This window comes from Monodelphis domestica, chromosome 5 (genome assembly GCF_027887165.1).
Source record: "Monodelphis domestica isolate mMonDom1 chromosome 5, mMonDom1.pri, whole genome shotgun sequence".
In the NCBI taxonomy this organism is placed as follows: domain Eukaryota; kingdom Metazoa; phylum Chordata; class Mammalia; order Didelphimorphia; family Didelphidae; genus Monodelphis; species Monodelphis domestica.
The window spans coordinates 192,351,851-192,377,526 of record NC_077231.1 but is presented as its reverse complement, the minus strand read 5'-3'; the positions used below and the strand labels follow the sequence as shown (position 1 = coordinate 192,377,526).

General features: G+C 36.1%; 1 protein-coding gene across 10 annotated transcripts in view; it reads left to right on the top strand.

The window, feature by feature from the left end:
• Positions 1–25,676, top strand: part of CADPS2 (calcium dependent secretion activator 2) — a 758,482-nt gene that overhangs the window by 601,790 nt on the left and 131,016 nt on the right. For 6 of the 10 annotated variants that reach the window (XM_007504219.2, XM_056799640.1, XM_007504213.2 and 3 more), the window contains exons 15-17: positions 1,308–1,371; positions 5,300–5,423; positions 7,531–7,551. In XM_007504219.2, coding sequence (XP_007504281.1) covers positions 1,308–1,371; positions 5,300–5,423; positions 7,531–7,551 — 209 coding nt within the window. The remainder of the gene's footprint in view (positions 1–1,307; positions 1,372–5,299; positions 5,424–7,530; positions 7,552–25,676) is intronic. The other 4 variants (XM_056799641.1, XM_007504220.2, XM_056799643.1 and 1 more) reach the window with 1 other exon arrangement.

The window sequence follows — 25,676 nt, the reverse complement described above, 5'->3', positions numbered from 1 at the left end:
AATCCTAACTCTGTCAGTTACCTGTAAGATAATTCACTCATACTTTTTTGTTCCTGGTTCCTCATCTGTAAAATGAAGGGGTTGGAATCCAAGATGGCACTAAAGCTATGAATCATTGATCCTAGAAACCAAGAATTCTTAAATGAAGCTGTGAGTTGATGTGAGGAGTCACATTTAATCATGTTTTCCTTCAACACGGAGAGTATAAGTCTCAGGTTTTAAGATCATTTCTATGTTTCCTAAAGGGACATAGCTACTTTTCTAAGTGTTTTAAAACTAAAATGCTTTTGATTATGAATAATCTGGAAAAAATCATTCCTATTTCTCTTGTTTTAAGTTATCATTTGAAAAATGAATGTCATAACAAGGTGGCACTCTAAAGCCAGTAGAGCTCCTGTAACATTGTAAAAGTTTTGCTGAACATAGATCAACAAAATAGGGAGAACCCAGCCTAGAACCCCAAAATGGAAGAGACCTGACACCCTACATTCTTTACTGGAAAGGGAACTAAAGATGAACTCTTTCAAAACAAGAGCTTTTGCCACTTTGTGGTAAGAATTTTCTGTGTAGCCCACTCACATTTTTTCTCAACCTCCTGTCTCTCTAATCACCCTTCTTTCTTGTATGTTCAGAAAATCTTTGTCACATATCAAAGAGCAGGTACATGATTAATGGGGTGTGGATTCAGGCCATGTTCTTAGTGGCAGGTGAGAGACAAACAGAGGACTAAGTATGGCAAATAGGAAGGTTTTGATTGTGACACTAAAACAGAAAGTAACTGACTGGAGAGCCAGAGAACCATAATCTTATCCTAGCAGGTGAAATGAGGGCATCTTTTTTTAAAATTGTAGATAGATTGTCTATATACACATACACACATATAAATATATGTAATAAATGTGACATTATACATAAACATAATATTTATTATATGTAAATATGTATTGTATATGTGTGATTTCATTTTACATTAAGGCTTTTAAAAAGGAAAGGAAGAATTGATTATTAAATGCATTTTATTACATTCCCTTTCATTATTCATATACTACCTTTACATTTTTTTAAAGCACATACTTGGCACGCTTAATACCAAAAAGGTATAAAACACTTCAGCCTTTTTACTACAGTAAGTTCTCTTAACGTTTAGGGCATTTAAGGTATGAAACTGAACAAAATATATGCAGTCAAAAGCTTCCCCATTAAAATGGTGAGATTTCAGAATTGAACAAGGAATCATTATAAGCTCTTTTAAGTTAGACGTACAATGTTTGACCTCTCTCATCTCTTTTTTGTCTCTGTTTTTAAAGATACTGCTTTCCCTTTGGACGACCTGAAGGTGCTCTCAAAGCTACGCTTTCATTACTTGAAAGGGTATGTTTGTACTGGAATTTTCATGTCATTTACTTTTATTAGTTGTCCTTTGTATTCAAAGAGGACCAAAATGACAACATGATGTCAAGGTGTTCAGGTCAATGTGTTTATTACTGGCCTAGTGAAAGATACATATTTCTTGGATCCTTTTTTTTTTTTCATTTTAGGGTTTTTCTCCTTGTCTCCATTATACTGTCTTTACCTCCTTCTCCTCACACATTAAAATTCTTCTCATACACTGCTACTGCTGCTACTACTACTAGTCATGTCTTCTATAAACCTGAGGTTTCACTGCCCTCTTCTCGTTTAACTCATTACTCTTCTAGTCAGACTAAGGTGATCTGTCTTGTCTTACCCTCACAAGTATCCCTTCGTTCTGCCTTTGTTGCTTCTCAACACGTTCACTTCCTTCTCACTCTTGCTTTGTTCCATTGGTATATTTCTGTTGATATTACAGCCTGTATCTTCCATCTTTTCTGCTCACTTTTTCCATTTCTACTCAAAACACCCTCATTGCTTAGACTTAGAACATTTTTCTATTCAATATTCACTAATTCTTCTCTTCCTTTTCCTCTAAAACTCACCCCAATATTTATTTCTTCAATGACGCCTAATTTAATGTACTAATAAATTGTTTTTCAACATGCAGAAATCTATTTTCTCATAACAAGATAAAAGAAAAAGGATTCCATCCTTGCATATGAAAAATAACATTTTTCTAAAAGTGTATTTCTCTGCCCTATCTGAAATATAAACATTTTAAAGGAAGAAGCTATTATGTATCATAAACAATTTGAGTGCACCAGACAATAGTAGTGCACCAGAGTGGCCTAGCATCTAGATTCTAGCTGGCCACAATCAGAGAGATCTAGATTCAAGTCACACTCCACCTCTGACACATAGAAACTATATCATGTATAACTCTAAGCATGTTATTTGATCTGTGAGTGTTCTATGCAACTGTCTAAATTCTCAGCTTCAGAAGAGGGGCAATACTGTTTGGGTAAAGGGAGTTTCTTCAGTGGGACTTCCTTTTGCTGATAAAATCACAATGTTCAGTTGTAAAAAGCAGTGTTTGTGTGTGTGTGTGTGTGTGTGTGTGTGTGTGTGTTTGCTGGTGTGTGCACAATGGGGAGAGGTAAGAGAACGAGTTTCTACAAATAAAACAAGTCCTGCTTGTTCTTTATTACCATTAAGAATTTACAGGAGAATTTCAATAATTCCTGGGCTGATTTCATGCTCTGATTTACCAGCTTCCTTTGCTAGATCCAATCCTTTGCTAATTTCATTTTAAATATTTTATTACACATCAGAACCTTTCTAATTGAAAAAAAAAATAGAGACAAACTCCATTCCTGATATTTGCAAGGGAAAACTAAAACTGATGGCAACAATAAGATCTTTGGAGTCTATATGGATTTTATATTCTAACCTTGTTCTCCATTGCCTCATGTCTGATTACCATACCTCATCTAAAGCAAAATGCAGTTGGAAAAGCCAATGTAGTAGTTTCTTTTTTGGTTAGATTTTCATAATATTGGGAATTTATATGGAGAGCTTTAGGCTATAAATTTGAAAAGTCTGGGTAAAAATGTACTGAGTTATGGAACAACAACAACAAAAATGCATATGGGCATAAGAAAATCTCTTTCACATTTGGAACTGGCAATCTGTTGGGTGTGCCTATTATTCAAAGCACAATTCCTTTGCTAAGTTTCTGCACAGTAGAAAAAGTGGCAGTAAGAAACTTTCTCCTAATCATATTTTCTGGCCAATGAGGAAAAGTGATCTTTGTATCAAATGGATCTACTCCATGACTCTGGCAGAAATGGGGAGAAATATTTGGGGTTACCTCCTTCTTCAAATATTCTCATTAATTGGTTTGGTAATAATTATCCTCTACCCCTCAAAAAGCCACCTACCTTTCAAACTAAAAGTCTGCTGGTTATATAAAGAGAAAAAGGAGCAGAGGGGAATAATAGATCTCACTTTTTAAATTTAAACATCTCTTTGCCTTTTATACTCCCATTTCCAGGAAGAGTATGATATCCCTTTTATTTATCCTCTTATGCTATGAAATTTTGCTTGATTTGAACATCCCTATTCATAATAGTACCAGAAAATCACATTTTGAGTAGTTCTAAATTAATTTCCCTAAAAATTTAATTCACCTCTAGAAGTACACAGGGGAAAGGTTGGCTTTAATTAGAATTTTGCATTTCTGTGATAATACACAATGTTAGAATTAACGTTATATGTCCAGTCTTAGAGCTTGGAAAAATCTAGGTTTATGTTCTTGTCTGGGTCACATCCTTGCTGTTTTAACATAGGCAAATCATCTCTCAGTGCTCCAGACAAATGTCCATAACTGAATTACAGACTAGTTACTGATCTGCATCAGTGGAGGCAATTCTGCACCTAGACCCTTCCTTGCCCTTTCTGCCTAAGCTCTACTCCACTATCTCTATAAGTATTACTGCTTTTCCAAGCCCAAGTTCCTCCTTCTGATTCGCTAGACCAATGAAATTTAAAGATCTGCCCCCCTTTCTCCCTTCAAAAAAGGGAACAATGCTAGTTTGAGATGCATAGACATTTAACCCATGGGGCAATACATTACAAGAATTATTCAGGCACTAGAATGCCTGATATCTAATATAAAGTTCTAAATATATGTTGGGGTATTCCCCCTACAAGATTATGTGAAGAAAAAATGAATTTGTGAGAAGGCTGAATTTTGTTTTCATTTTAAGATATCCAAAGAAATATTATCTGTAAAATTATAACATTATATCATAGATCAGCATGATCGAGATGATTAGAAATTAGAGTCCTGGATGATACAGAAGGGAAAAAATGGAATGGAATAATAAACATAGAAATGGGATGTTTCATATCCCTGCTTCTTCATAGATGAAATACTAATAGAACAATGAAAATGCTAGACAAATGCACTAAATTTGGAAATTACTAAGTGTTTGGATTTTGGTTCACATTTTCACACTACTTGCTTTATTGAAAAAACTTTCTAAAAGTAAAGTAACAAAACCTTATTGAGTATGTGAAGGTCTGTGGCTATGTTAACAAACATTTAGACATGTGATGTATTGAGAAATATGCATCCATCCCCGAGTAAGTATTAAGGGAAAGAAATCATGGTTATTATTTAACTGCTTAAGGAGATAGTATGATATGAAATCTATTTTAGGATTGAGTTGACTTAAAAGAGTTTTAAAAACTAACCATTCATCTTCTAACTTAATTTTCATTGGTCATTTATCTTTTAAAAGAAATAAAGAAGAACTGATTTTAGAGCCCAGTGAGCAGACATGGACAAGATACCCTTAGAGAAAGGTTAAATGTACTTTCATGGACATTGACCACTTTAATAAAATAACATTTTCCAAGACTAGTGAGCTTTCCCCCTACTTTCAGTCTATTGTTTGATCAATAAAAGCAGGTCACAATAATTAAGAATATGTTGATGAGAGAAAGGAAGGCGTTAATTCAAAAGCAGTTCACACTGCTCATCCACAGTGAATTTTTGTTGTTGTTTTGTTTTTCTTCTCACATCTTTCTCAGTATAGTACTCAGAAAAAGCTGGGCTTTGAACTTAAAATGTGCATTGCAAACTTTTTATTTTTATCTTTTCTCCTGCACTGTAACTCTGATCTACAATCGCTGCTACGCTGAATGGTCTTGGGTGTTTCTGGAGTGTGGCTGACTAGTTATGCAGAATGCTGACATGGCCTGTGAAAGGTTTTAATATGTTTAATAAACGAGAGTTCAGGGAAGAGGAATGGAACATGTTTGAAATGATGGGCAAGAGCTCATTTGCCAATTATTCTTCCCTTTGATGTTGTCTAAAACTGCTTACTCTGAATATTAGAGTTGAAGATGCTTGATGTGATTTGTTCCTGTTTTTTGGTAGGTTTTAATGAAAGATATTGCCACTCCCATACCAGCAGAAGAGGTGAAGAAAGTGGTCAGAAAGTGTCTAGAGAAGGCTGCCTTGATCAATTACACTAGACTTACAGAATATGCCAAAATAGAAGGTCAGTACAGTGAGCAATTGCCGAAGTGGCTGTGGGAGCCAACAATACCTATTAACTGACTATTCTGTGAGAAGTCTTTTCCTTTTCCTGAACAAACCTGTACCATAGCAAGGGGAAATGTCTCATTAAAATCTCAGCTGGTGAACTGTAGAGCTTTTTCCTATTCATTGCTTTAATATGCCTCCTGGGACTTTGCTTGAATGAAAGACCCAGGCTTCGTGCTTAAGTTGTCCTTTGTTCTTATTTTGAGTTTTCAAGAAACGAAAAGGTGTTTTCATGGGTTGTATTTTTTAGCATTACTGTAAGTATGTCTAACATTTAAACTATTGGCAGTGTATTCTATCCTGATCAATAATAATATAATGTCATGTGAGATTGTTTTCTGATATTCAGTATTCACGCTTAGAAATGGGAAACTTGTTGATATCGTCAGTACTGAAATAAACTGATAGAACTACCCAGAGCTTTTAATTACTTGCAATATATTAATGCATTTGAAAGATTAGATCTCATGAGAGAATTGTGCATTTTTTCTCTTTCTTTGGATTTTATTCATTAAGGATAATTATCTTTAGGATGATTTTAAAAGATATTGAAGTTTGTGGTATAGTCATAGAACTAATTTTTTTTCTTAAGATGCATAAACTAAAATAGTTTAAGGAAAAAGAAATGGATTGTGATAGTTTGTTTAAATAAGTATAAAACAGTGTGTCCTAATATACACATGGAATTAACTTTGGGAGAACGAAAAGCTTTTCATTAATGATTTTTCAAATATATTTCTAAAACATCCTTTAACAAATAATCAGCATTTGAAAATATTCAATAACTTTTTTATATTAAAATGTTCATTATAGAGTTGGCATAAGCATTAGATAATGTTAAAACTGCTATCAAAATCACAGAAAATTAAATAAGGATGATATGATTAACTGTAGTATGAATTCTTTTTCTCTCCAAATCTGGCCAAGCTCTCTGACAAGCATGAGTTAACCAGCCTCCTGAGTGATTAACAAAAAAAGCCATCCCATCACTATAGCAACCAATATTATATCACGAGAGTAACAACATGAAATCTCCTTAGTTACCAGTTTAACATCATTAATTATGATATCATGTTGTGTTAAAGCAAAAGCGATGAATATTAGATTATTTGGGGAAAATGAGAAAGAAATATCTCAGTATTCAGTTTCTGTATACTCATTGAAATAATTTTGATGGATTGGAGGTATTGGAGGTATCTTGCTGAAAATTTATAAAGAGAATGAATATAAAAATAGACTTCACAACCTTTTAAAACTATGCTTAAGATAGAAAATAGAGTGAAGGAAAGGACATCGATAGACAAATTTAGTATATAAAAATATTTTTAAATGACCTAATATTTAAAAAAAATCATAGGAATGCTTTTTTCACTCTATCAAAATCCATATAATTCATTTCATTTGGATTACTGACATCCAAGAATGTTTTAAAGGGATGTGGACTGTTATATTCCTTCCTGTATGTTATAATTTCTCTATTTGAGTTATGCTCTCTATTCTCATACATAAGCTTTAAAAATGTACTGTTTTGTGTATACTTCACCAAATCACATACATTCACTCGTGATATAGACATAACCCTAGGCCTAGAGCACAGATCATGAGAAGCAGCATTTGTTTATGTGTTTGAAATATAAAATTAACCCCTTTAAATGAAGGTTTATGGTTTCTTGGCTCTACATTCTTAATAATGACAAAAATGCAATGGGCAACTTAATTTTTTTCTTTTAGTGAAACCATTGATAAGACAAAAGAGTCAATTATGGAACTGTTTCAAAAATGTTGTCAGAATGGGAATAACAAGGCTTTCCCTTTCAGAGATAAGAAATATCTATTTGTCAAAAAGAAAAAAAAAATTATATGCCTTTGAATTCTGTTAGCTTTAGCTTTTTAATGGAAAGTTATTATAATTTTATTTGGACTACATCTAAAATCAAATCATATTCTAGTTAAAAGAGAAAATGAGCCCCATTTTTGTACCAGACTGGCCTATTTCACTGATATAATTTTGTATGAAGTAATGTTCATTTTTTCCTTCTAAATTCTTTTTGCTTATGTTTTAGGGCCAGCAGAAAAGGAAACAGGTGATTAACCAACCCCCTGCATGCACATGCCATTGTCTTTAGTGTGGTTTGATGATGTTGTGGTGTTGATGTACCAGTGTCTTCCTTTTGTATTTTTTTAAAATTACCCCATTTTGGCCAGAATACAAAGAAGACCTTGATGGTATATGAACTAATAATAACTGAATGAGTACTCAATGCAAAACCAAAATTCAGCAATTGATACCACCTTTCTTTATGGGGTTAGAGAAAAAAAGAACATAGGTTTGCAAGATATGAATTTCTATGTAAGAACCTGAGTACCCTGAAGGGATGGAAAGGGGCAAGAGAGAGAGAGAGAGAGAGAGAGAGAGAGAGAGAGAGAGAGAGAGAGAGAGAGAGAGAGAGAGACAGAGAGACAGAGAGACAGAGAGACAGAGAGAGACAGAGAGAGACAGAGAGAGGGGGAGACAGGGGAAGGAAAGGAAGGAGAGAGAGAGAAAAAAAGAGAGAGAGAAAAAAAGAGAGAGAGAGTGCTAGCTCTTTATCTTCACTGAAGATAAAATGAAAATTAATGGGCATATGCTAAAAAACATGATTTTATATTAAATGAAACATATTCCTAACCCTGAATACTTGGATGAACCCAATGAGCTCATGGATGTGAAGCTATACCTCAGTGTAGATGATGGCCCAATCATACTTACTATGATGTTCAACTCTTGTCTATATCTGTCTATAAATTGTCCATCAAGATCCTGTTGTTATGGAATTATGCCTAACATTATATAAACCATCATTACATCCTTTAGCATTTGTTGGGGTTGTTAAAAATGGAAATCAGTAATTGAATGCGTCTCCTTTTCTCAGAAGTTAAAAAAAATCACCCAGCATATTTTAGATTACAGTTTTGCTTGACAGTAGGGGAAGGACTATCTGACCACTAAAGAACCTTTTTGCACTGATTTTCTGTGTTTAGGGTAAATTTTTGCATAGAACTTCTTAGATTCATAACGGAAGGTTTTCAATAAAATCTCACCCTTTATTATTTCTATTTATCTCTTCTTTCTAGCAACCAACTATCATGTTTACCTAGTATTCTACAACAGAGAGTTAAAGAAAAAGAGAAGCAGGAAAAGAGAAAAGGAACTATTGTCAATGACTGCTAAATATATTTAGATACATGGACTAGGGAGAACCTTGGGCCTCAAAAAACAATCCATCCTAAAAGTAAAATATGTAGGATAGGAAATCAATAAACTTCTTAGATTTTCATCTTCACAATGCTAAGTAATTGCCCTTTGACCTTAGTCAAGTCACTTAAACTCTTTAGACCTCACTATCTTTATCAGCAAAACAGAGAAGTTGGACCAAATAATCTAGATTAACAAACTCTCTGCATTGGTGTAGCATTTTAAACTGTACCTTCAAGATCTTACTTCAATTCTTCAAATATTCTTGATTTCACACTTCCTAGATCAGTGAACAAAGCCATTTAACCCTGTTTGCCTAGTCCTTACCTTTCTGAATTAGAAGAATATTCTTTTTTAAGTCTTGATTTCACCAGTGTTGATTTTTCTCTTTACTCCAACGATCACAAACTCTCTGTAATTTGGCAGATGGTCTGTATGCATTGCTATTACCAAATAATTAATAAAAAATAAGTTGCTATTGGCAAATAATTAATAACAGTAATAAAACTTAATGGCCCATCTTTGATGATGAGCATCTCTCTCTAGATTCATCCATAGATCATAGTAAATCAACAAGATTCCACTTGAAGCCTTTCCAACTTGGTAGGACCTGCCAAAGCTCATCAACATGACCTTTAAGAACCCTGGACTACCTTTACAGTGAAGCTTCAGAACACCTTCTTGATAGAGGTGTATTTCAAAAACTATTATGCATTTAATCTTCCCATCGCTTTTGTCTTGAAGTTGATAAGGCAGGTGGTATCAACCCTGTTTACAGCTGAAGAAACCACACCATTAGAAGGAATAAGTGACTTGGTTGTTATGATCTGGTGGCAGAGCTAGGATAGACCCCAGGTCTTCTGACCTTCTGATCCCTTCACTATCTATCTCACCATAGTAGCTTAGTCCTTCTCAATGTGGAAGTGAGACTGAGTCCTCCAAATCCTCCAAAAATATAGAGCAGAGTAGTCATGTGGAGGTTCATCCATCCTAAAGAAGAGAAACATTCTCCCCAACCCCTTATTCAACTTCTCTCTAGTCTTTCTGCCACTGGTATTTAAAATCTAACTAAGTAGCAAGTAAGAAACTCAAACAAAATGATTTTTAGGATTATCTTCTTGTAAATAAAAAAGAAAATACAGTTCAACTTTATTCATTTAACCATTTAAAGAGACCACACTGGATTGTTGAAAAAAAAATTTTAATTGATATTTTTATTTTATATTTTAAAAAAAATGCAGGTACATTTTTTCCAAGGACAGTGATAGTAATAACCGGCATTTTTATTTATGGTACTTTAAAGTTTACAAAGTGAGGCAGCTAGATGGCTCAGTGAATAGAACTCCAGACCTAAAGACAGGAGGTCCTGGGTTTAAATCTGGTCTCAGATATTTTCCTAGACCCTAGGCAAGTCATTTAACCTCAGTTGCCTAGACCTTACCACTGTTCTGCTTTATACTCAGTGCTTAGTATCAATTCTAAGACAAAAAATAAGCATTATTTAAAAAAATAATAAAAATAAAAAATAAAGTTTGCAAAGTACCTACCTTCTTATCATTCTAGCCTTCCAAACACCCATTTGGGGTAGGTACTATAAGAATTATTATCCTCATGATTTAGATAGGGAAATTAAACCACATAGAAATTAAGTAACTTACCCACAATCTCATAGCTTAAAAGTGGCATAGGAGGTAATTGAACCCATTTCTTCCTGACTTTCAAGTCCTGCAGTCTTATAAAAAAAGATATTGCCTAAAAGAAAGATTTGAGATTATTTTTAAATTAAATATTTAATTGACTATTATTTGGAATTAAAATGTTAATAACACATCAAAGAGATTCTTAAAGTACCCAAAAAGGCTTTAAAACAATTTATTTTTTTTTAAGTTTTACTGATTTATCTTGCTCTAAGAACTTGCTCTAAGAAGAAGAGCTTTGCCAAGCAAAGGAGTTCAGCCCAGCATCAATAGGCTTATTAGAAATCCTGCTTTGGTAGAATCCAAGTTAATGAGATGTTACTGTTGATATTTGAGCAGCATTATAGGAACAAAATGTGGACAGTTTACCTAGAGCTTCTCTTCCTGTTCCCCTGTTCTTGAGCCCATACATATTGAAATCATTGATTTTCTACCTCCCAGTAGACTTTTAGGTTCCAGATCCTATTCATCTCTTTTAATTAGGTTACCATATTGCCATGAATAATTCAAACTTACCAATTATTTGTAATATGTCTCCTTGTTGTCCAGAACAAGTTATAGGAATGTTCCAACTTTTGACCATCATTTGGTTCAATTCTGCTACTTTTCCAAATGAAGAAACCTGTGTTCAGAGAGTTTGTAGCTTGCTGAAGTCCATTCAGCCTAATTGGTGGCAGGGTTCATATCAGAATCTGAGCCTGACTCTCTAGCCGGAACATTTTTCCATTTGTCCACTTACAAGGATCTGGTTTCCTTTTTTTGAGGAGAAGGGAGCAGTCTGGGTAGGGAGAAATGGTGATGAGGGGCTTGAAAAACATTTAACTGCCTACCAACGTTCAAGGAATTGTGCTCAGCACCGGATCCAATAAAATAATGAATTTAAAAGGGCTTTGTTAACTAAGGTACATTCAAGATGTAACTTATTTCCAGATACAGACTGGTTCATACCCCATTAAGCTAACTCATAATATTTCAACCCTGATAAAGCCATCGAGAACATCTGCCTCAGAAACAGCTAGATTAATTCATGAAAGAGTATTCGACCCTCCCCCACTGAAATCTTTCCACTATTTATTTGAGTCAACAGGTAACTGTGTTACAAATTATAGTGCCAGATTAAAACTAGTTGTTCTTCCAGAATTTGAAGCCACCAAACTTGAGATGTCTCAAGTACGGGGCAGTAAAAATGGCAAAGGATCCAAGAGACCCAAAACTTGGAACAGTCAGTACTTGGATTCATCAGTCTATACCCATCGTTTTATCACCTCTTTCAAATGTCTCTCAAATTGAACTCCACTTTCCATTTTGACCCACATGTACTTTTATTCATGCGTTGTATACACTGCAGAATCTTCAGTGAGAGTACAAATAATTGAACCATATAGGTTGGAAAACTCTTACAAATGAATTCAACTCATTGCTCTTGCTCTTCCAAAATCTTGTCCTCTTTTTAGAGATCTTTTGAGTCTTCTTTGTATCTTCAAAGAAGACTAATGCTTCATGTTAGAAGCTAGGGATGGAGAACATGCATCATCTTCATATGTCTGGTTGTTAATCTTGTTTTTGATGTTATTCCCATGGAGTACATATAGATAAATTTTCCTCATTACTAAATAGGAAATTAACTATTGGATTAGAATATTGCAAAGATAGATCATTTATTTTTAGTTGTTTTGTAAAACTGTACAGCAACAAGAGAATCTAGTTGCTTTCACTCTGTTTTTAATTTAGGGGCTTATACTGCACGTTGAAACAGACTCATTTTTATACTCGTGTTTTCTGGAGCACCCAGTTTATGGATAAAAAACCATCCATCATTTTTTGGACTGAAAATAATTTGTTTTTAATTCAGAGAGTTATATGTATAGGAGAGCAGCAATCATAAAAGTGAACGTTAATTCACTGCTTTCTTCCCCCACTCCCCAAACACTGAGTATCATATTGTGCCTGAAAATAAAAGAAGGAAGACTGCTCCTTAGAGCTTGCCATGACCTGTGATCCTTTGCATAGATTTGGTATCTATGCTTATTATCAATCTAGAAATGCAGAGGTGCCCTAGACAAAAGGTACCGCACAGTGAACATGCAAATTCTTTGTGTGGTAAGAATCTTTTTCAGCACTCTGGTTGCCAGGTTCCCAGGTCTAACCCCCAAGTGCTCTCATTTTCCCAGTGTCTCAATTGAACTAGATATAGAGTGCTTTCCCAGAAGGCTGTGCCTGCTTACTTTCTTTAAGGGTAGAAGTTGAACAGTAAGCTGCCCTTAAATCATTCAGATGTGTATGCTGTCTGGATGACATTTTACTTAGTACTCCATTATCAGAATATAATGAGAAATATAAAATTCAAATAAAATAAATATCTATTCTGCCTAAGACTTGGCATATGTGTTAGCAAACACAAAAGCTGAAAAGTCATACATTATACTCTAAATGATATTGCCTGTTTCTGGAAGTGGGTAATTTATTAATACTCCTAAAATAACAAGACATTTGAGGCAAATCAAGTCAACAGGCATTCATTAAGCTCTTAGTGTGTGCTAGGTCTTGTGCTAAATTCTGGGACTACCAATGCAAATACATGCAGTAAGATAGCCCTTGCCGTCAAGGAGATTATAATCCAGTGGTGGAAGATAGCCCCCAAAAGGGAAGCTAGCTGAAAAGTAGGAAGGGAGGAGAATTGTAGAGGAAGTCTGAAGAAGATGAAGACATGGCGGACCTGCTCATTTTCCTTAAAATGAAAGCTGTTGGAGGAATCAGGAAAATGAGGCTTGGACCCAAAGTCACCTAGGCTAGTCAGTGATTGTGTTGGTACCACAACCCACTAGGCTGATAAGAAAAAATGCTTTTACAACAAAGCATCAAGAATCTGAATTCTGCTCATATGAAATGCTTATTACTTTGGATAAGGACAGAACTAAAGTCAGTTTTTTGTGCTATCTACAGAATAGACATTTGATAGGAAATATTTTAAAGGCATGAAAGAAAAAGCTTTTCCAGTGGCTACTTGACCATTATCTATTTGCATATCTGTAATTTAAATGCTCATTATTTTTCTTTTTATCCATCATTTACAAAGATACTGCAGAAACTTCTACCTTGATATGCTATTTGTCTAGTCCTATTAACTGAGTGTGTATGTAAGGAATATATGAAATGCATTTTTATAAATACTTTCTGATTTATAGTTTTTTTTACTGATTCAGAGATCTTTCCTATATTAGTTGGAAATAAGTCAGGTTTTCCCATATCTGGTTATATATTCACCTCCTGACATCCTTTTCTCACTCCCTACTAAACCCATATAATCTTGTCAGAATTTATCCATGGCAAAAACAACATAGTAAATGCCATGTACTGATACCTGTGATTTGAAGATATCGGACAGGTAAAATATCCTCACTGCCTCCGTTCATGTTAGAACAATGAAAAACTAAATAAGAGTTGTAGGAATGACTTACCAAAGAAGCAAAGAAAAAGAAATTACTGTGAGAGGCCTTTACATGTGCTCTCAAAGGCTTTGTGTGTACCTTCAATTAGCAGACACAATTAGCTGTATTCTGTTGCTGCCTGTCATAGTCTGTGACCAGCTCAGATGACCATCCAGCCAAAAAGTCAATTGAAGACATGAGGAGAAACATTTTTCCCCACTTGCTTTGTACTAGAGGCATATTTATTATGCTTATTAGACAAAAGATGTATTTCCAAAGTAGATTTCTATTGAGACTATTGTGAAAACAAGTTTTTTTAAAGGTGAATTCAATTTCAAACATAACAGATTTAGAAGGGCTCATCATAAAAAAGAGAGTCAAAAATGCTTCTCCTAAAAATAAGTTATTAAATTCACTATTGGAATTCACACCCATTGAATCATCCATAACCTAACTTAAACACTATACTAAAGTGTGGAATATATTTTAAAGGAATGTTTTAGAGATAGACTCTTAGAATGTATTGAAATTTCATTATAATACTGTCTTCAATATACCTTTGATAAAAACATATTATATATGAAACTTCTTTATAATGAAATGGTTTTTGGTCCTTTAAAAATTATACTTAAAGTAGCTAGCACAGATCATACTTTAAGGTTTTAAAAGCCCTTTACATTTACTTTGTCCCCATTTTACTAATAAGAAAACTGAGACTCAGAAAGGTCAATTGACTTCCTAGGGTCAACCAACCAAAAAGTGTCATATTTTGTTCTCAATTTATCCTAATCCCGAGTCAGACATCCATTCTACTAGGCCACTTATTTAGAAGGATATATTTATGATTTCTCTCCATAAAAAGGTTGTAATATAATTCATAATTATTTGATGAATATAAGGGGAGGGCTTTGATTATTCATAAAATTATTGAACTAAAGATACAGATAGTTAAGTAATCATGTTCTTTCTAATGCATTTTATTTGAAATGAGAACTGAAAGTTTTCCATTCTTAACAGAACCATGGGAATTACTAGTGTTAATAACCAGAAAGCTACCTTTGCTTCATCCCAAAACTTTCTGGCTTCTTACCACATAAGGATACCTTGACACCTTGATATTCAGGAAAAATGACAATTTGAAAAAATATAAGATTTGACAGGTTCCTATAAATTCATATTACATTTTCTAGCTCCTTTAACCATCTCCTAACAAAAAGAAAAAAAATACTGTACCTAGAAAAAAGTATAGTCATCTGGAATTAATTCTGCTTTTTATACCACAATATTTATTATATACCCAAAAAATTTTGTTGATAAGATATGATGGCTTTAGAGTGGCATAGATAACATATGGCACCCACCCCCTCCTTCCTTTACCTCTTAGCCCATTGTTATTTGCTCATTTCCTTCCTCTACAGTTTCTTCCTTTCTACTGGCTTCCCACACTACAAACATGCTTAGGCCTCTGAAATCTGTCTGTTTCTTTTTTTTTTTAATTCCTTGACTCTGATATACTGTCAGGCTCTCATATTATGTCTTTAACTCCCTTCATCTCTAAATTTCTCAAGAATACTCTACCCTCACTTTCTCTATATTCTCACCACTCCACTTCTCAAACTCTTACAAGCCCAGCCATCTATGGGTCACCCTCTCTTAAGTCACTAATGATTCCCTCAGTGGGCTTTCCTTGATCTTCATTGTCTTTGCCCTTCTGTAGCATTTGGTGTTGCTGGCCACCCCTTCCTTCTGGATACTCTGCTTCCCCTATCTTTCAGCTCACATATCTCCTCGAAGACATCAGAGATTTTCCTCCTATGTAAAATTATCCATTGACCATTTTCCATTTTTTTCCATGGCTTGAAGGAAATTGTAATAACCAGAGCAGCAGCAGAGTTTTCCTGTTAGGATTCACTATTTTGCTACAGTTTGCCCAAAATTTAATATTAATGAGTCCCTTATATAAAGCAGTTTTTTACATCAATTGGAATCACAGGTTTGGATAAATATATGTACATAAACTCATAAACATATATAGTGGTGGAAAGGAAAAAAGATGTGCTTAACTACTTAGAAGAGAGCCCTTTGCAGTTTGAAAAATGCTAAACCACACTAAACACAGGAGACAAATGGCACACGCTTTATCCTTGATTTTCAGACTAGAAAACTTAGTTAAGTGATTTGCCCCCATCACATAAGAGTGCCCGAGAACTCAGATCTCCTGACTCTAAGACCACTGCTTCGGGATTTCACAGGGCTTCAGAAAAATCAAAGGACTTTTGAAGTATAGCCACTAACTAGAATGCATTGAAGGTGCTTAATGGACAGCGCCCCAGATGCCCTATTCATGCCAAGTGCAGCAGACACCCATCTTTTAAGATCCACAAGGACCTCAAATTCCCCACCTCCAAGGAGAGCAGACAGATATCCGCTTATGTCCTTCACATAGCCAGACTGAGACAGCCCAGGAGAAAGTGAAGCACGTCAAGCTCTCTGCTCAGGTGGATATTTTCAGCACTTGCATACTTCTCCCTGAGAATGACTCCCTAGACTCTAACCTTTAGCTTTCTGCAGTGAACAGCTCCTGATCTAATCTAGCATGCTTGCTATGCAGACACATGGAAATCTCATTACAAGTGCTTGTCACCTATTCACCAAAAGGTCTCAGCCAAGATGTCATTTTGCTCAGCTCAGTTAGCAGTGTCTGACTTTTTCCCCCTCTTTTTGATAATCAGCGTGTGGCTCACAGATAAATGCCTACTTGAAATGTCCTTCAATCAGCAATCTTTTCTCTGTTTTTATTGTCTAAAAGCAAAGTTGAAAACGGATGATGATTTCTGTTTATTTACTCAGTGGTGTCAACAGGTAAACTTGGTGACACACACAGTGGTTTGTCTCCTACATCACCTTGTTAATCTGAGCAGCACAGATGCATTAGAAAAGTCTCTACCAATTTGACAGATGCAATGTAATGGAAACTGACAGCCAAGATTTATCTAGGAGGGTTTAGAAGCATTCAAATGTAGCAGAAGCGAATTCAGTTTGAAAATTCGTGAAAGTTCATCGTGTGTGGATCATAACTGAAAGGACAAATAAACTTTAAATGCTCAGTGAAAAGGTCTCATGGAAGCTTTATGTTAGACTCAAAATTTGTCTTTCAAAAGAATGATCTCTGGAGAAATTGCCTCGTAGCCAAACATCCATCCATGTGCTTTGACACTAGAAAAAACATACAAGCTCTCATTGATTCACAGACCAAAGGCTCAAATAATTCATGGGTGAATTTCCACCAAGTTGAAAGTGGGGTTAGTTAAGACCCCTCAGAAATTATATTTGAGTTTTTTTAAACTCTTACCTTCCGTCTTGGAATCAATACTGGGTATTGGTACCAAGGCAGAAGAGTAGTAAGGGCTAGGCAAAGGGGGTTAAGTGACTTGTCCAGGGTCACACAGCTGGGAAGTGTCTGAGGCCAGGTTTGAACCTAGGACCTCCCATCTCTAGGCCTGGCTCTCAATCTACTGGGCTTCCCATCTGCCACCATATTTGAGTTTTAATTATCTGGTACTTGAGGATATAGAAAAATTGATGCCTCACAACACCCCTACTGTGTAGGTAGCACAGATGTTACCATCACCCATTTTACAAATGAAGAAACTAAGGAATTGAAACTCGGTGCCTTCCCCAATGTCATATAGCTCATACATGTGGAAAATGGAATCTTAATCTCAGGACTTCTAAAATCAGTGGCTTTTATACTGCATTCCCTATCTCTGAAACTCCAATTAGCATGCATCGGAAACATTTTCATTATCACAGAAATGAATGCAGAATGGTCTTTTTTTGAAGTATTTTTTGAGTATTTGTGAAATCTGTCTATATAGTTGCCCCAATAAGTTTTGGTGATGTTGTTTATTCATTTCAGTTGTGTCTGATTCTTTGTGACTCCATTTGGAATTTTCTTGGCAAAGATACTTAATTGTTTTGCCATTTCCTTCTCTAGTTCATTTGACTGATGTGGAAACTAAGGCAAAGAGCATTAATTAATTTGCTCAGGATCACTCAGCTAGTAATCTGAAACCAGATTTGAACGCATAATGATGAATCTTCCTGCCTCCAGGTCCTGGAACTATATCCATTGTGCCATCACGCTACCCATACAAAGGGCACTAAAGGACATTTCTGCAGAATGAAAATCTCTTCGGTCATCTTTCAGGGCTGAAGTCTACAAATTATATTCATTTCTCAGTGACAACATACTTTAATTCCTAATGCCTTGCTCATGAAATTTCTCCTCACCTAGCTAGTTTTCTAACTTGCTGTCCTCTGGGGTCCCAGCTACACAATTCCCTAAATCCAACTCCCTAAACTCCCCTAATTCACCATTTGTCCCCCTGACAATTCTCTAGAACTTACCTCACCTGGATCCCAATGTGTAATTTCTCCTCTCTCTCTCTCTCTCTCTCTCTCTCTCTCTCTCTCTCTCTCTCTCTCTCTCTCTCTCTCTCTCTCTCTCTCTCTCTCTCTCTCTCTCTCTCTCATATATATATGTGTGTGTGTGTGTGTGTGTGTTTTAGAAAATAAGTATGTGTTTGTTTTATGTGCATGTTTAGCTTTTTTTTACACAAAGTGAAATATCTTAAGAGAAGTTAATTTTGGAAGATTTAATTATAAATGGAAGAAAAGGAAAATAGTGTGGACAATTCCTGAACATGAAGCATATTGGGTATTGGCATGGATCATTATTTTTATTTTCTGATGGTTCTCATCATGAATGCATTTTCTGAATTTTGATCCAAAGAACAGAAAGAAATCAGTTACCTCATAAATACATATATACACATATAACACATGACAAAAATAGGTTATACATTTTATCTCTGAATACAAACACATAGACAAGTTTGGTTGCAAATGTAATCCGGCTAATTTCAGTGCTAGTCATTTAACTAACATTGATATTTTAATCTAGCTAAGACCAAAGAAAAACTTCTGGTATCCCAATAGAATATTGGAGTATAAGATCACTCTTTAAATGACTTTGAAGAGTACAAACTTGATGATATGGTCATGGATTATGAAAGCATTGTTCTTCTTAGATCTGGGAGTATTATTGCGAATCTATTCAAGAAACAGTAAGTGCTAACTTTGTGTGAGACATTGGTTAGGGATGGGGAATTGGAATAAAAGAAAAATGAACATGACAGAATTCTAATTCTCAAGGGGTTTGCCGTGTGGTAGTAGAGCTACGACAGAGACACAAATAAGTTGAGAGATAGCATATATAGTATATGGAGAAGACATGAGTTCAAATCCCACCCCTAACTCATACTATCTGTATGTTCCTGGTCAAGACATTTAATCACTCAGTGCCTCAAGGGTGAATTGCTAAAGTGCTTTTATTAATGGAATTTCTATACATAGAGTTCCCTACAAAAGTGAAATCTCAGTTCTGCACAAAAAAAAAATTGCCAAGTAATTTCAAATGTGCTTTTTAAATAGGACAAAGTAACTCCAAAAATTTAAGATGGGAAAATCACATCCAACACTGGGAATTAAGGAAGGCTTCCTGGCAGATATGATCCAGTATATATTGAGAAGATTTGGGGGAAGGAGTGCCCTTTGGGGGAGGAGTACTGACCTTGGAAGTTAATGAGGCAGCATGGGACAGTGGAAAGAATGCTGGGTTAGGAGTCAAAAGACCTGAATTCAAATACAAACTCATTTAGTGCCCATGTGACTTTTTGGAAGTCACAGTAAGTTCTTTATGGCCCAGATTCCTCATATGTGTCATGAGAGGGCTGAATTTGATTACCTCTGAGATCACTTGCAGCCCTAAATCTATGTTCTAGGAAAGAGAATACAGTATAAAAATATGATACAACTCTGTAATTCCTTTTCTTTGCAACTTTATCACCTTTTAAGAAATAAAAAGTAAGACATATGCCTCTTAAGGATTTTTTTGAGGAGGGGTAATATGAAATCTTTTCACTTAATATGTTTGTATAGTTTATACCCTGAGATGCTAGATGGTCACTAGTTCTGTTGGCTTCTAGAGGCTGTTCAATTTGGATCATGTACTATTCCCATTGGTCTATACCCCAATGGCTAATTCCCCTTTGTCCCATAGCTGGCCAGTGGTTTAGAAATGCCTTTATTGACATGAGAGGTAATCCAGGTAACGTTGTTAATTTGACTGTGACCACAGAACAATTATGTGAAAGCACAATATCATTAGAATGAATAATTCCAAGGTGGTATTAACTGATACTGTTACTTTAAATGACTGGGTCATTAAACTGATAGGTCCCAGAGGAAACTGTAGAATTAGGAGACCACAGAAACACAGAACAGTTTCAAACAACTCTGATGCTAGGATTCCCAGATTTTCAGTAGTTGTAGGAAAGCTTTCTAGATGAGTGCTGTTCATTTTTTATGAGCAACCTCTTTCTAGAGCATGGATAATATACAGTACTGAGAAATAAGTAAAGCTCTCACATCTGAAGACCACTCCTATATGTGGTCGTTGTAGTTTGAAGATGGGATTCATGTAAGTTTGAAAGGCTGAGAAACTAAAGGGTTCAGAGAGGGTAGGGTTTGGGTGGAAAAGAAAACTATGACCCAGATACTGAATTTACTGGGGAGGATGGAGAATGATCTGAATAAGCTTGAATCTGTTTGAGATGGCATGAACTTTATTTTTTTAATTAAAACATTTATTTAATTAATTTAGAATATTTTCCCATGGTTCCATGATTCATGTTCTTTCCCTCCCCTCACTCCAAACCCCTCCCATAGCCAATGTACAATTCCACTGACTTTTACATGTGTCATTAATAAAGACCTATTTCCATATTATTAATATTTGCACCAGGGTCATCATTTATAGTCTACATCCCCAGTCATATCCTCTCAACCCATGTGATCAAGCAGTTGTTTTTCTTCTGTGTTTCTACTCCCACAGTTCTTTCTCTGGATGTGGATAGTGTTCTTTCTTTTAAATCCCTCAGTTATCCTGGATCATTGCATTGCTGCTAGTAGCAATGTGCTCAAAGGAATAACAAAGTGGAGGAATTCTATGGGAACTGGAACAACCTCCAGGAATTGATGCAGAGTGAAAGGAGCAGAACCAGGAGAACATTGTACACAGGGACTGATACACTATGGTACAATCGAATGTAATGGACTTCTCCATTAGTGACAATGCAGTGACCATGAAAACCCAGAGGGATCTATGAGAAAGAACACTATCCACATTCAGAGGAAAAACTGTGAGTAGAAACACAGAAGAAAAACAACTGCTTGAATACAGGGGTTGAGGGGACATGGTTGGGGATGTAGACTCTAAATGAACATCCTAATGCAAACACCAACAACATGGAAATAGGTTCTGATCAAGGACACATGTAATACCTAATGGAATTGTGTGTCAGCTGCGGGAAGAGTGGGGGGAAGGGAGGGAGGGAAATAATGTGATTCTTGTAACCAAAGAATAATGTTCTAAATTGACTAAAAAAATGAAAATAAAGAAAATAAAATTACTGATAAAAATAAAAAACAAAAAAAATAATATTCCATCACCAACAGTGGCATGAACTTTAAAAGAGAACATCTGGGGCCAGCCAGGTGGCTCACGAGGTGGTGAGCCAACCCTGGAGTTGGGAGATTCTAGTTTCAAATTTGATCTCAGATGCTTCCTAACTGTGTGACCGTGAGCAAGTCACTTAATCCTGATATCCTAACCCTTACTGCTTTTCTGCCTTGGAACCAATACACAGTATAGATTCTAATACAGAAGATGAAGGTTAAAGAAAAGAGGAAAAGCACCTTTCCAGTGACATGGCATAGGGGGAGTCTGAAAATAGCAAGAAACAAGAAGTATGTCAACACTTTTTCCTAGCCTTGTTTCTTAGAGGGTAGGAAAGAGAACAGTGTTGAGAGATATTGTCATCAGGGGAAAACTAAGTTTTATCAAGTGCCAGAAGATGGAAGGAATGGAAGAAGAAAATGAATGGTACCATAACGATGAAGAGGGGAGTGGAAGGATTAGATCTGAGTTTCCTACACACTATGGGGAAGGTAGAAATGATCAGGGCTTATTGATTTTGTTGCTAATCCTGTGCTGATTCTGGGCATCCAGATGGTGTGATATCAGTCCTTGGATATCTACAGGATGAGCCTCTGAAGGGTATGATGACCACCGGTCACTCACAATTGTACTGGGGAGCAAGGCTAGTCTGTGGCCAGTGCTTTGCTAGGAAAACAGCCATTCACCTATACCCACATGCACATTTGGAGGGTCTGGAACAACAAAACGGTGACCTTATGCTAGTTCTGGTTCTGACTCCTTTTAGAATTAAATTTATTCTTCTTGGCCCCAGAGGGCAGAGTTAGGGAAAATAAGTAGAAGTCAAAGAGTGAGATGATAGATGTAAAAAAAAAAAGCTCACTAACAATGGCAGATGAGAGCTATCCAAAAGAGAAATGGATTGCCACCCTAGGCAACAAGTCTAACATCACAAGAGGTTTTCAGACAAAGGCTAGATGAAGATTGACCACGTATACTGTAGGGGGGATTGTTGTTCAGTTATAAGTTGAACTAGGAGGCATCTGAAGTTATTTTCCAATTGAGAGATACTGTGATTCTCTCCCTCATAAGAGCATCCTCACTTTTTCCCTTTGTTATGTGCTCTCCCTGGATCTAAACTGACTTGCCTGAATTTGGATCTTTACTGTGTCCAGACTGGCCTATATGTCTTCCTTCTAAATCTTTGTTTTTAGTTAACAATCACCTGTGTTTTCTAGCTTGATAAATGTATGCAAAACATCTTGTTTATTTACTCTTTCAGATCACAACATGGACCGTGCCATCTTTTCTCCATTAGTTCCATCTTTTCCCCATTAGTTCCATCTTTTCCCAAGAAGACACCCAGACCAAATCATTGTAGTTCTCTAATCCTCGCTCAGACATTAGCTAAGCACTAGCTGCCCTGCCAGCCCTCTAGGTGAGGAGTCTTTTTCTTGGGCCTTTTCTTCTCCCCTTTTGATCTCATTAATTTGCCATGATTTCAGTTATTTCCCTATGCTGATGATTCATAAGTGTACCTATCTAGCCCCAACTGGCCCCCATGCTCGCATGCCTATCTGCCTTTTAGATATCTCAGATTGAATGTCCCTTTAGACATTTTAAACTCAAGTCCAAAACTGAACTCATTAACTTTTCCACTAACTGTTCCTTCTTCATAAATTCCCTTTTAAATATCTCAGACTGGACATCCCTTTATACATCTTAAACTCAAGAGATCCAAGACTGAACTCACAATATTTTCTGCTAGACTCTCCTTTCTTCCTAACTTGCCTGTTATAATCGAGGGTGTCCATACCCTCCTGGTTACCTAAATGTCACTTTTGATTCTTCACTCACCACATCCAATATGCTGCCAAAGTCTGTTGATTTTATCGCCGTAACCTCTTTCACATATATCCCCATCCATCCTCTGACAATCCCATCATTCCCATGCACACTCCCATCACCTCACTCCTAAATTATTACAGTAGCCTACTGGCACAGTTCCCAGTCACAAGCCCTTTCCCCTTCCAATCTATCCTCCACTGATTTTCCTCAAGCAGAGGTCTAACCGTGTCATCCTTCCCTTAACTCACGCATTCTCTATAAATATAACTCCCAGGGCTGATGTGTCTCTCTAGGATCAAATGTAAAATTCTCTGCTTGACCTTCAAGGCCCTTCACATCCTGTCCCCTGCTCCCTGCCCTCCCCAGGCTTCTTGGCCTTATACCTAGACCTTATACTATGTATTCCTTAAACTAGTGGCACGTGCTTCCTTTCTGTTTCTTCAGTAAGACATTCCACACTCTGATTCTGGGCATTTTCAGTGGCTGTCCCCCATGCTTAGAATGCTTTGCTTCCTCATCTCTGCAGAGATTCTCTGACTTCTTAAAAATCTCAGCTTAAATTCTGCTTTCTATGGGGAGCCTTTCCCAAATCTCCTTCATTCTAATGCCTTATTTTCCATTGGTTTTTTCCAGTATACTTGATAGATATGTATGTATGTATGTATATAGTTATTTGCACATTATCTCCCCTATTAGACTATGAACATCAGGAGAACAGGGATTGTCTTTTGACTTTCTTTTTATCCCAGCACTTATTCCAGTGTCACAGGCACTTAAGAAATATTTATTGATTATTAACTGACTGGACATCATCATCTTCTCTCAGAACGCTGAATCTTTGCCATTGATACCCAAGTCAGTTGATAAAGCAGTTACCGTTGGGTGGAAGATGAGAGTTAAGACACATAACATTTAGTCTAAATATTATTTCCTTCTGTCCCTTCCCATGAAATGCTAGATCTCATGTCTAATCTCTCCTTTAAAAAATATTGGATCAAAGTACTTTTAGAATCCACATGTTGTAATCAGCTAATGTTAGAGAAAAGCCATGGATAAAAGAGAAGGAAATGAAAAACCAGAAAGATATAGAAATTAATTGGGAATAACAGCTGAGAGTGATGTATCAGCATTTAGCAGAAAATCATGTTAGTTATCTTAAGCATGTTTGTTTTGAATGTTACCATTTGAAAGGCATTAGAATAATCAGGAACTCGCTATAAAGCTAGGAAAATGGAGGCCACCTGTAGTGATGTAGAAATGAAACTGATGTTTAGAACACTTTATGGAAGACATCTTCAATACTACCAATTACAAAATACTTGAATAGAGCTATTGGTAAGTGTGTTGCCTAAAAGAATATTGAGTATGTAATGCTCTGAATATCTTTGATGTTGACATGTGTGACTGTCAAAGATTTCATGCATAATGGCACTAAAGAGCTTCTGTCCTTTCCCAGTGTGGGTACATCCACCTACTGTACAGTCCCACTTCATCTGTGCTATCTCATTCTGGAAAACTTCTCTTTGTCCTCCCATAAGCCCTCCGTGAGAGCTCCCCTCAGTTTGCTGGGGGATGTCTAGATCGGTTAATATTGCAAAGATTCCAGTAAGGAAACAGGATGTCCTTCAATTAACATGGCCAATGTACTCACCCCCAACTCCCTTCTAATGTCAACCATTGCATTAAAGTCATTGAGTGTTAAAGGTTTTTATTTGGGGGTTAATAGTGAGTTTGGGGGGTTCATATTCATTATTTTATCACTGTGAGAAACTCCTCAGCCAGGAGACTCTGTCTCCCAATGCAGATCAGGAAGAACTGTGACTTATTTTCTTAGAGAAAGACCTAGATCCCTAAGAGGTTAAGTAACTAGCCTAGTGGTTGGTTGCTGGTTATATCTGAGGCAAAGCTCAAACTCAGGTAATCCTGACCCTGAGTCTATCCACAATTTATAAAATTTCATTAAAAGTAAAGTATCTTTTGTTTTAACTTGGTATGGTCTCCATAGAATCTCTTTACCTCTGTATGTTTTGCAGTGGAAAAATGGGAGTTATCTCAATCCAGAAAAAAATAAACATTTATTGAGGTCCTCCTATAAACCAGTCATTGTTCTAATCAGGAGGACCACAATAAAGGCAAAAGACAGCCCCTTCTCTCAAAAAACTCACTGTCTAATGAGAGAGGCATATGCAAAGAACTATGTACAAATAAGCTATTCAAAGGATAAATTAGAAACTAAAAGTGGACAGAAGGCACTAGAATTAAGGGAGGTTGAGAAAGCTGGGACTTGAACTCCCTTCATAAATGTTTACATTGAAGAATATTGAATGAAATAACCTACAATCCCCCCAAATCATGTTTTTATTGCCTTTGGATGTATAATGTCACCAAATTTCCCAGTTCCCTTAGTTGCCTCAGCAAAGAGAATCTGTGGAAGCTATTT